General features: G+C 43.8%; 1 protein-coding gene across 5 annotated transcripts; it reads right to left on the reverse strand.

Moving 5' to 3' along the window:
- Positions 1-597: 597 nt before the first annotated feature.
- On the reverse strand, positions 598-11,872 carry c22h7orf26 (chromosome 22 C7orf26 homolog). 5 transcript variants are annotated; one of them, XM_033041179.1, is made up of 7 exons: positions 11,272-11,516; positions 9,546-9,743; positions 7,182-7,403; positions 6,162-6,327; positions 4,708-5,238; positions 2,743-2,782; positions 598-923 (listed from the first exon to the last, which is right to left on the reverse strand). In XM_033041179.1, the coding sequence occupies exons 2-7, from the start codon at positions 9,735-9,737 to the stop codon at positions 752-754; spliced, it is 1,323 nt and encodes a 440-aa protein (XP_032897070.1). In that variant the 5' UTR covers positions 9,738-9,743; positions 11,272-11,516; the 3' UTR covers positions 598-751. The 5 variants fall into 5 exon arrangements, with proteins under 5 accessions (XP_032897070.1, XP_032897073.1, XP_032897071.1 ...); XM_033041182.1 differs by lacking the exon at positions 11,272-11,516 and adding an exon at positions 11,786-11,872 and having other exon boundaries at positions 605-923; XM_033041180.1 differs by having other exon boundaries at positions 605-923; positions 11,334-11,516.
- Positions 11,873-12,544: the final 672 nt, after the last annotated feature.

The following is a 12,544-nucleotide window of genomic DNA, read 5'->3' on the forward strand; positions in this document are numbered from 1 at the left end:
TTGTGATATTGTTTTTTTTTTTTTTTGTTTTTTTAAATGTTTTTTTAATGTAATGTTGCCCCTTGTCTGGACCTTGAGTCCGTAATAAAGTGTATTATTATTATTATTATAATATAGGGAATGAAGCAACAGAGCTTATACAGGAATTGGAGATAAAGGAATACTACTGATTTTTGTTTTAAAACACCCCTTTATAAAAAAAAAGGTTCTGCCGACAAGACAATTTAACAATATACTCAAATAATATGAAGTCACAGATAATGAAAGCAATAAATCCACAAGAAGGTACACAAAAAAGCTGGAGAAACTCAGCGGTACACATGTGTACCTTCGATTTTCCAGCATCTGCAGTTCCTTCTTAAATCCCCAAGAAGGATGTGTGTTTTTAAAGGTAGACAAAAGTGATGGAGAAACTAAGCGGGTGCGGCAGCATCTATGGAGCGAAGGAAATAGGCAACGTTTCGGGCAGAAACCCTTCGTCAGACTGATGTAGGGTGGGTGTGTTTTTAAAACTGTGGATGTTCAAAATTCTTAACCATGTTACTGCTGTAGGTAAAAATTTGGTAAACCTCATTAAGAAAGTATAAAATACACAGATGGTTTCAACCAATTCATTTTATCTTCATTGATAAGTACAAATTTTCAGTTTTTAAAAAAAGGTACTGAAATAACTCTTCGCAATTGGTTTCAATGCAAAAACTATACATATCCACGAACGACGTGGATGGATATCTTTGTAATGGAGAATCTTTCACCGGATCGGCCGGTAGGAGAAAGCCATGCCCGGCATGTACGTCTGCACCGGGTGAGTTGAGTACATGGGGTAGCGAGCTGGGGATGTGTGGATGTGTGGGTAGAAGCCAGGCGGCAGAGCTGTATGTGATGGCTGCTGGACTGGTCCCGTCAAAACCAACTGAAGCAAGCTGTCCAGAAACAAAATAAACGTTACAACTAGCTTTCCTTATGTTCAACTTTTTTTAAATCCGTGACCTGGCGAATCAGGTTCAATAATAATATATATTTTTAAATTCTCATAGCACTCAATCATCCCCGTAAAAGTGACAATAAGAGAGATAATAATGCATGATAGATGATTAATGGTGACAGCAAACAAGAAATGCAAATTAACTAAAGCCATTTTCAGCTGCTGCTATCTATTCCCTATTGTTTTTCTACAAGCTCACACTAAAAAAGTTTATTTTATCCCCACTATGAAATTCAATTTCCAATGTAAAAGTCTTTATATAATTGGTATTGACACACGTATTAATCAATAATCTATCTATCTCTGCCTTTAAAATATCTACTGACGGCCTCCACAGCCTTCTGTGGCAAAGAATTGCACAGATTCACCATCCTCTGACAAAATAAATTCCTCCTCATCTCCTTTTTAAAGATACGTCCTTTTCGTCTGACGCTGTGACCTCTGGTCCTGGACTCTCCCACTAGTGGAAACATCCTCTCCACATCCATTCTATCCACCCAGGATCTCAGTCAGAGTTCTTTCACCAATAGGCTGAGAGTCTCGGTGAAGGAGCACTGGCCCCCTGTCACTGAGACCTGCAGCTTTAGCTCCCAGTGACTTGGTGAGGGAGCCAGGAGCTGTAAGCTGATCCCACTGATCCCAACCACCTGTACACCAGAAATATGGTACTGGCAGTTACTGAGTGATCAGATGACCCAGGAGAATAAAAATTCACTGGCTGTTGAATGCTTGAATAAAAATGCTGATTACAATTAAAATATCTATAACGTTAGAGACAGGTAAAGAAGGACACAATCTCTTTTTCTGGATGCATGCTGCTTATTGACAGCCCAATATATTCATATCAATTTAAGTTATTTTGATCGATTTAAAGATACAACACGGAAACAGACCCTTTGAGCAACTGAGTCCACGCAGACCATCAATGAAACAATGGTTCAACTGGGCTTGTATTCACTGGAGTTTAGTGGGATGAGAGGGTATCTTATAGAAACAGATAGATTCTTAAAGGATTGGACAGGCTAGATGCAGGAAAAATGTTCCCGGTGTTGGGGGAGTCCAGAACCAGGGGTCACAGTTTAAGAATAAGGGGTAGGCCATTTCGGACCGAGATGAGGAAAAACTTCTTCACCCAGAGAGTTGTGAATCTGGATGATCGGCCATGATCATATTGAATGATGGTGTTGGCTCGAATGGCCTACTTCCTGCACCAATTTCTTTCTATGTTTCTATCAATCACCCCGTTCACACTAGTTCTAAGTTACTCCATTTTCTCATCCACTCCCTACACACTAGGGGAAATTTCCAGGTCAATTAACCTACAAACCCACAAGTCTTTGGGGCATGGGAAGAAACTGGAGCACTCTGAGGAAAGCCACAGTCACAGGGAGAACGTGCAAAGTCCACACAGGCAGCAAGCGAGGCCAGGCTTGAACCAGGGACTCTGGCGCTGTGAGCCCGCGGCTCTACCAGCCATGAGCCCGCCGCTCTACCAGCCGTGAGCCCGCCGCTCTACCAGCCGTGAGCCCCGCGGCTCTACCAGCCATGAGCCCGCCGCTCTACCAGCCGTGAGCCCGCCGCACTACCAGCTGCACCACGGTGTCTATTTTCAGAGAGCCACAGACTAAAGAATGTGAGCAATTTTTCGTAGCACTGAAATAAAAACGTAAAGTTCACAGCAACTATCAATCCAAACTATTTTAAATTAATGTTTTTCTCAGAAATTATCAAATACTGTAGAGAATAAGCGTGCTTACTTGTGATGTGGAAGTGCAGAGCAGATGGAACGCAAATTATCTAGAAAATGCATGATAATAATTAATAAAGTAAACTCATTTAGTCAACAATATGTAAATATTTATACATTCAATAATTCAAATTACTTTTATGTTTTCCAAATTTACATTTCCAAAAGAAACTAACCTTTACCAGAGTAACGAGGTTAAAGATATTGCTGATTTTTTATTAAACTGATACGGTGGGAGATTGCAACCTTCACGTGGTCCACCCTGCTTCGCCTAATGCAATCAACCCGACGTGCACAAACAAATAGTCCAAATAGAATAGGTTGACCTACAACTCTAGGCTGTGCACGCCATACGCAAGAAGTAGATTAAACTGATTAGTCGGAGATTTAAATTGAAAATATACACCAAAATGTGATGTCACTGAAAGTTTGTCCAAGACTGTTTTATCTTGGGAAGATCAGATTGTTAAGTAATCTAACATTACACATCACAGAATTTGGCAGTCTTTTTTGAAATAAAATCTGTATTGTTTACAAATCACAGTGTTCAGGCAAATTTTATGTTCCCCTCTTTCTTCTTTGGAATTATAATGAAAACATGTAAAAGACATATATTTCCCAGTGTTATCCCATTCAATAGGCAGAGCAAGGAGGGTGATCTGGCCTTGAAATAACAATGCAAACAGCTCCTCCAGATGCTAAACCACACTGCCCCAGTTGTCAAATTTAATTCTTGTTCCTTTTCAACACTTAGAAATGTACTAATATTGAATGCAACATAACCCATAGATTGAATTAGTGTGTATTTACATGTAGATATACAAACTCAACCAAGAATCATTGAGCTTAAATTATTAAATATGAATTGCTGCTGATGTGATAACTAATAAAACCCTATGTATAGCAGTTTTATAAAAAGGAGAAAGTCTAATTAATAAATTCAATCAATATAACAGAGTTAAATAAAATATAGTTAAAACAATATTGTCAATTTAATGGATAAACTGCAGATGCTGGTTTACAAAAAAAGATAATGTGCTGGAGTAACTCAGCGGGTCAGGCAGCATCTGTGGAGAATATGGATTGGTGACGTTTCACAGAGTGCTGGAGTAACTCAGCGGGCCAGGCAGCATCTGTGGAGAACATGGATTGGTGACGTTTTAGATCTGGAACCTACTTCGGAGTTTAGACCGGTTTCTAGTTTCTCAAGCACAATATCATTGTTTATTGAACAATATGTCTACTAAATATCTACTGAAACAATGCTTGAACTACTCACTTGAAGTGGGTCACTAAAAATCCCACAGTGACTGATTTACCCTTTGTCTACTTATTTGACCTCACCTTCTGGGAAAGTACCCTACAATCACTGTTATAACTTTGGGATGATATAACTTCTGGTCATAATATGAAAACAAAAACAGAATTCCAAAGAAAAACCACATAATGTAAATTATGTTTCATATTTTCAATAATCAAAGAGTCTGGCTAAGGAATGTAACTGAATTATATTCAACAACCTTTCTGCAAGATAACCCAATTAATTTATTTCAACACAGTTAACAATGCAGTTTGGTCCTGAAGAGGACACAAAGTGCTGGAGTAACACAGCAGATCAGGCAGCATCACTGGAGAACTCAATGTGAAACGTCACCAATCCATGTTCGCCACAGATGCTGCCTGACCCACTGTGTTACTCCAGCACTCTGTGAAACGTCACCTATCCATGTTCTCCACAGATGCTGCCTGACCCGAGTTACTCCAGCACTCTGTGAAACATCACCTATCCATGTTCTCCACAGATGCTGCCTGACCCGCTGAGTTACTCCAGAATTCTGTGAAATGTCACCTATCCATGTTCTCCACAGATGCTACCTGACCCGCTGAGTTACTCCAGCAGCTTGTATCCTTTTGCACACAAAGGAGGAAGCCAGGATGTGCAGTTGCTTGTTTCTAATTAATGTCCTCAGCTTACCTCGGGCACACAGCAGCGCTCCTGATGCGATACCAACTTGCAGAGCTTGAGCTAACCTGTCCAACGCCAGTTCAACCTCCTTCACGGGATTCGAAAGGTTCAGTTCTTTAACCAATTTGTTAATGTCTCCAACAAGCCGTTCGACGTGATCGAACATGATGAGCTCTAACCGTCCGTACAAGTTTTTCTCCGTTAAATGGCCCTGAAGAATCATAAGGACTTGAAGGACGCTTAGATGCAGCTTTGAGTAAAGGATGTTGATGTCCTTGTTTCCGTCACTTTCAACCTCCTTGCACATTTTGTTGCTGTGCCCATTCACAATGCTTGGTGCTGAGGGAGTCTTGCAGTTCCTTTTGTAAGCTAGTGGTGCAAGTGCACACCAGCGGATCAGGCCTGGCAGCGGTGTCAGCTCCAGAAACCCGCGTGGGAGATTCGCTGCACTGTTCAAGAACGTGATGAGTGTCAACCGTGGATCCTCGAACACCCAGGATACGACCATCTCCAGCAGATCTTGTGGAGGAATCAGATCATCTGCAACAGAACAAGATTGTTAAGGGCTTGGACACGCTAGAGGCAGGAAACATGTTCCCGATGTTGGGGGAGTCCAGAACCAGGGGTCACAGTTTAAGAATAATGAGTAAGCCATTTAGAACGGAGACAAGGAAACATTTTTTCTCACAGAGAGTAGTGAGTCTGTGGGATTTTCTGCCTCGGATGGCGGTGGAGGTCGGTTCTCTGGATACTTTCAAGAGAGAGCTAGACAGGGCTCTTAAAAATAGACGAGTCAGGGGGAGATATGGGGAGAAGGCAGGAACGGGGTACTGATTGAGGATGATCAGTCATGATCACATTGAATGGCGGAGCTGGCTCGAAGGGCCAAATGGCCTACTCCTGCTGGAGTATATCTTGGATTGAATTCTGTTTTTAATTTGTGTCTCTGTGATGTCTTTATTACTTATTTTATTCCGATTATATGTTTTTATTCCAATTACTATGTAAGGTGTCCTTGAGATGTCTGAAAGGCGCCCATTAAATAAAATTTATTATTATTATTATTACTCCTGCACCTATTGCCTATTGTCTATAGAACAACTGAGCTCAGAGAAAAGGCAGCACTACTGCTATGTCACCCCGTTCCCCCCACAAACCTTCTTTAAAGATACTGCAACCAGTTCAGGTCAGTTTATTGCCTCACGTGTGCCAAAGTACAGTGAAAACTTTTCACTGATAACCATAAAGGTTTAGAGATGGAAGATGATATAATAAGTAATTATAGCAGAAGAGAAAAACAGGAACACATGAATTAGAGGTTTCAATATTCCCATCAATGAGAAAACAACATAATCACAGAACAAAGCAAGAATATGTGCAGTATATTGTGAAATTGTGAAAGGTAAAACGATTCAAACAGGCATAGTGAAACAGGTGCTTTAAAGATGGTGTCAATACCATACCTGTGGAGAGGTCATAGAGGGCAGTGACTGCAGTGATCAGCTGGCAGCAGAAGCGTGGACTGGCGTGAACAATCCGCTTGAGTGTCTGTACAGAGCCAGGCACCAGAATGCAGTAATCCTCCACCAAGACCTTCGCAAGTTTCACACAGAATACCGCGTGTGTTCTCTGCAACACAGCCACAGAGAAAAATCATTGCACATGAAATGTGTAGGAAGGAACTGCAGATGCTGGTTTACACCGAAGATAGACACAAAGTGCTGGAGTAACTCAGCGGGACAGGCGGCATCTCTGGAGAGAAGGTTTGAGTGATGTCTAGACCCGAAAAGTCACCCATTCCTTCTCTCCAGAGATGCTGCCTGTCTCACTGAGTTCCTCCAGTACTTTGTGTCTATCTTCAAATCATTGCATAGGTCATCTAAATTAATTCAATTGTGATTTAATTTCAAACACCTTTAATGTTAGATATCAATAAATGACAAATGCAAGGATGGATTTAATTTTAAAGTTTTTAAAACATTTAAAAGTTAAAGGTGTAACAGTGTGGTTTGGTAAGACAGAAAAGTTTCATGCACAGATATAAAACATTATTTTTATAAACATTATACATAGAAATTCAAGATTCAATTTAATTGTCACATGTACCAATTAAGGTACAGTGAAATTTGAGTTACCATACAGTCATACTAAGTAAAATATTCTCGGGCAAAACAGGTGCTGGAACAACACAGTGGTCAGGCAGCATCAGGAAGGGAATGGACAGATGATGTTTTGGGTCAGGACCCTTCTTCAGACGGATAGTAGAAGGGAAAGGGTGGAGAAAGCTGTAAAGGCGGGGTGGGGCAGTGGATAGGGAAGCAGACATTCTTCACTTGCATCAACTAATAATCTCTCTCTCTTCACAAAACAAACAAAAAGGTGGAACAAATCACGCACTCTACTTTCATTCATTATTATTGGATAGCCATTTACTTTGCAACATTCCAATATTTTACCTTACGCTTTCTGATGGCGGGACATACCTGTAACCACATGGCGGTACACTCCAGAATGGGAACACGACAGATTGCTATGGCCATGGAGACGAGTTTCCCCAACATAGCCAGTCTATTGTCATCAGCTTTATTACCCTGAGGACCAAACAGTGCAGAGAAGATGATCTGTCGAACTGCATCTTTACTTTGTTCTTGGAAATAACAACACATGATCTCCAGCAGTTGTAGCTCCTGCAATGAACTCAATCTCTTGCAATAAAGGAAACTAAAGGTTAGTACAGAAGAAAGCACAATGAAATACAAAAAAGGACACACATCACTGGAGACAAAATAGCCCAAATAGCCTATAATCAGCGGAAACAACATAATCGGAATTCATCTGTCCCTAATCCAGTTCTTAAGGTCATAAGTGATAGGAGCAGAATTAGGCCATTCGGCCCATCAAACCCACTCCGCCATTCAATCATGGCTGATTTATCGCTCCCTATTCTGCATTTTCCCCATAACCTCTGACACCCGTACTAATTAAGAATCTATCTATCTATGCCTTAAAAATATCCACAGCCTTCTGTGGCAAAGAAATCCACAGATTCACCACCCTCCGACTAAAGACATTTCACAGCTCCTTGAGAGGCGAATCTAAGAGTATGATTTAGCTCTTGGGGCTAAAGGAATCAAGGGATATGGGGAAAAAGCAGAAACGGGGTCCTGATTTTAGATGATCAGCCATGATCATATTGAATGGGGATGCTGGCTCGAAGACCCGAAGGGCCTACTCCTGCAACTGTTTTTCTGTTTCGATGTTTTCCTAAAATAACGTCCTTTAATACTGAGGCCATGACCTCTAATCCTAGACTCTCCCACTAGTGGAAACATCCTCTCTACATCCACTGTATCCAAGCCTTTCACTATTCTGTACATTTCAATGAGGTCCCCCCTCATTCTTCTAAACTCCAGCGAGTACAGGCCCAGTGCCGTCAAACGCTCATCATATGTTAACCTACTCATTCCTGAGATCTTCTGCAGAATAGATATCCCTATTTAAACCGTCTTGAACTGAGGTCCTGCATAGCAGACAGAAGTGCTTTTGGCAACCAAATTAACTTTGTTACGAGCCCGAACACAAGATAAAAACAGCCTGAGTATTTGAGAATGTCTCTGTTATTCACCAACATACAAAACTGATTAAAATTACTTTAAAATGTTGCAAAACCACCAGAAAGTCCTAAAAAAAATAATGGGCTCAGTAGTAAAGAATTACATGAATTACTTTCCGTTTCTCCACATTTGTGTTAATGTTCTCTGTTTGTTTTATGTGGGGGGTGGGGGAGGGGATCGGGGGGAAACCTTTTTTCAAACTCTTACCTTGCCGGAGATATACGATTGTTTTCCGGGTCGTATCTCCGGTCGCTCTGCGGCCTAACATCATGGAGCTGGAGGTCATGCTCGGGACTGACTTGGAGCCCCAACGCGGGGGTGTGGACTTACCATCGGAGCCGATCCCTTGTCTGGGATCGACTCTCCAACCGCGGCCTGCGGACTTTAACATCAAGGAGCTCGCAGTCTCGGGTAAGAGACCGACATCAGGAAGCTCCAAAAGCCGCACAACGTTCCACTAGTCCCGACCCGGGGTAGATCACCCGGCGCAGGGAAGCTGAGATCCCCCCCAATGCAGGAGCTCGATTGCCCCGACAAGGACGCCCGACGCCGGTTACGGGAGTAAGATCGTCCCGTCAACGGAAGGTTAGAGGCCCCCGACCGCTGGTGGACAAAGAAGGGAGAGATTGAACTTTTTTATGCCTTCCATCAGTGAGGAATGTGGAGGAGTCACTGTGGTGGATGTTTATGTCAAAATGTATTTTGTGTGTTCTATTGCCTTTTTATTGGTATGACTGTATGGCAAATGAAGTTCCTCGTATGTTGCAAATACTTGGCAAATAAAGTAGATTACGATTATTATTATGATTAAAATTTGAGAGTTAATCAATCAAGCATGTTGCCCAAGTTTCAAAAATTTGGAGCTTCCTTATTCATGCTAGTTTATGCTTAACCCATCACATATGGAACATTCCCTAAAGGTCTGTCATTGTCTATGACAAGAAGAGATGGATGAATGGAGACACAAGGAACTGCAGACGCGAGAGCAACTCCACAAAGTGCTGGAGTAACTCAGCAGGTCAGGCAGCATGTCTGGATAGGCAATGTTTTGGGTCTGGACACTTCTTCAACAAATGGATAAATGTTTCAAGCCTAGACCCCATTCTCAAAAAGGGCATTGCCTGAATTATTCCATGCATTTATAATGTGCTTTTGTGTAATATTTCCAACGTATGTAGGTAGTTTTTAAAATGGTAAATTATAGATCTTCTGAAATTATCTTGTACAACTTACTTTTGGTTGAGCATTACGTTCTTTTGGAAGTTGAAATATAAATTCCTCGACCAGCTCAATGGTGGATTTGTCAACCAGTGATCCAGGGACATTCTGCAGCTGGCTGTTGAAGAAAATGTCCAGATGGTACAGGAGTTCTTTCGCGGCACTTAAAGCATCGCGGCGTAATAGGGAGTGGCGAATATCCGTCATCTTATCCTGCAGACACACAAAAATATTCAGCATAACTTCAAAACACTAGTTACCATTTCATTCCACAGAAGGGAAATAACAGATTTGAACTAAAGATAGACACAAAATGCTGGAGTAACTCAGAGGGACAGGCAGAATCTCTGGAGAGAGGGTATGGGTGGCATTTTGGGTCGAGACCCTTCTTCAGACAAATCAGACACAATTGGACATTTGGCCTTGATAACATTATAATTTAAATTCAAGTCCACAAAAGTTTAAATATGTTTACTAACATATTTTAGTGTGGATTGAAAGGTGCGAGGACACATATCGGTCCCTCTTGATGGTGTTTATGGCAGATTGTTGTCCTAAGTTGCTTAAGATTGTTCATTTAAGCATCTTGGTTGACTGCCGAATTTGGTTAATAAATATTATTTTATAAACCATCTTGATTCAAGATGTGTGAATGGTGGAGTTTAGAAGTTGCTTTGGACTACTGCTCCATGCCGTATGTTTGCAGACCCAGCTGGCAGTACATTCTAATTTGAGGCTAATGTTCCTGGGTTCAAATCTCACACTGGGAAAAAATAAACACTTGTAGAAACTAGTACTACAATGCCATAATACTACAATAGCAGCACTTCAATGGAAGACTGCATCTCTACTCATGCGGACAGGTAAAGATGCCACCAAGATGCAGGAGGAAGTGGAGGCGATGGTCTAGGTGTCCTGGCCACCATCTATGGAACATCTCTTAGGTTTAGGCTTATGAACGTCACGTGTACCAAGGTACAGTGAAAGGTTTTACGTGCTATCCAAACAGATCAGATAATACTATTGATAAATACAATTAGTTCAAACGTATGTACAATAGGTAGAGCAGAGGGGAACTTATAAAGTACAGAATATAGTTTACAGCACCAGGTCCAGAGACAAGGTCCAATGTCCACAGTGGGGTAGAGTTGAGCCGGTTCCTGGCGAGGGTGTTCCTCTCCCCCCCCCTCCCTCCTCCCCCCTCTCTCTCTGCTGTGGCCGCCTGCAAACGGCTTCTCTGTGGACAGGGATGGGGCAGGCGCCGCCCAAACGCAGAACATCAAGGCCTGAGCTTTTCCAGCATCCCCTCCCTCCCTCCCTCGTTCCTTCACTCCCTCCTTCACTCTTTCCCTCTCTCCCTCCTCCTTCACTCCTTCCTTCACTCCCGCCTTCCCTCTCTCCCTCCTTCGCTCACTCCCTCCTTCCTTCACTCCCTCCCTCCCTCCTTCACTCCCTCCTTCCTTCACTCCCTCCTTCCTTCACTCCTTCCCTCTTTCCCTCTCTCCCTCCTTCGCTCACTCCCTCTCTCCCTCCTTCCCTCTCTCTCTCCCTCCCTCCCTCACTCCTTCCCTCTCTCCCTCCCTCCTTCACTCCTTCCCTCTCTCCCGCCTTCCCTCTCTCCCTCCTTCGCTCACTCCCTCCCTCCTTCACTCCTTCCCTCTGCCTCCTTCCCTCTCTCCCTCCTTCACTCACTCCCTCCTTCCTTCACTCCCTCCCTCGCTCCTTCACTCACCCTCTCTCCCTCAGGCCGGGCCGGGTGATGCCGGAGCCCGGGTGTTCCCGCCGCCGCTCCTCACTCACCGCCGCCGCCGGAGCCACGGCCTGTGGTTTGTGTCGGGCCGCAGCTGGGAGGGAAGCCGGGGCCTGGCGGCGCGATCCCCGATCCCCGGGCCTGACTCCCGCCGCTCGGCGGCCGCTTCAACTCGAGCCCGGGGCGGGCGGGCGGAGTCAGAGTCAGAGTGAGAGCGCGCGGCGAGGAGGGGAGGAGGGAGGGCCCTCACCCTCAACACGGGCCTCACTCACTCACTCACTACTCCACTCACTCACCTCACCCTCAACACGGGGCCCTCACCCTCACTAACTATCCCACTAATTCACTCACTACTCCACTCACTCACTACCTCCCTCACCCTCCACCTCTCACTGACTCCCCCTCAACACAGCCCCCTCACTCATAACCTCCCTCGCCCACCCACTCACCCCCTCCACATTCATCCCTCACACTAACTCCCTTCCTCACCCACTCAGTTACTCACTCATGGCAGCTCATCACCCAACCCATCATGTCATGTGTCGGGAGGAACTGCAGGTGCTGGTTTAAACTGAAGGTCTGAAGAAGGGTTTTCACCTGAAACATCACATATTCCTTATTTCCAAAGATGCTGCCTGACCTGCTGAGTTACATCAGCATTGTGTTTCTATCTTCTGTCTTTATATCATCTACACAGACTCAAAAAGCACAGCACAAGCTCTTTGGCCCATCTAACGATGCTGGCCAAGACGCTCCATTTAGTCCATACTGACCAAGATCCCTCATCTAATCCATGCTGAATAGATAACATGCCTTCCCTACTCCATGCCAACCAAGATGTCTCATGGTCCATGCTGACCAAAATGTTCCCGATGTTGGGAGAGTCCAGAACCAGGGGCCACAGTTTAAGATTTAGGGGTAAGCCATTTAGAACGGAGATGAGGAAACACTTTTTCACAGAGAGTTGTGAGTCTGTGGAATTCTCTGAGGAATTCTCGGAGGCCGGTTCTCTGGATACTTTCAAGAGAGGGCTAGATAGGGCTCTTAAAGATAGCGGAGTCAGGGGATATGGGGAGAAGGCAGGAACGGGGTACTGATTGGGGATGATCAGTCATGATCACATTGAATGGTGGTGCTGGCTCGAAGGGCCAAATGGCCTACTCCTGCACCTATTGTCTATAATGCCCCATATATTCCATGCAATCCAAGACACCCCTTCTACTTCATGCCGACCAAAATGCCCCATCTAAGTTTTTCTAATTTG

This window comes from Amblyraja radiata, chromosome 22 (assembly GCF_010909765.2).
Source record: "Amblyraja radiata isolate CabotCenter1 chromosome 22, sAmbRad1.1.pri, whole genome shotgun sequence".
In the NCBI taxonomy this organism is placed as follows: domain Eukaryota; kingdom Metazoa; phylum Chordata; class Chondrichthyes; order Rajiformes; family Rajidae; genus Amblyraja; species Amblyraja radiata.

Coding starts and splice junctions, on each gene's coding strand:
- c22h7orf26 (XM_033041179.1), bottom strand. CDS start 9,737: ATGACGGATATTCGCCACTCCCTATTACGCCGCGATGCTTTAAGTGCC. Junction 5,239..6,161: donor CCTCTATGACCTCTCCACAG/GTATGGTATTGA, acceptor GTTCTGTTGCAG/ATGATCTGATTCCTCCACAA. Junction 924..2,742: donor TCTGCACTTCCACATCACAA/GTAAGCACGCTT, acceptor GTTTCTGGACAG/CTTGCTTCAGTTGGTTTTGA.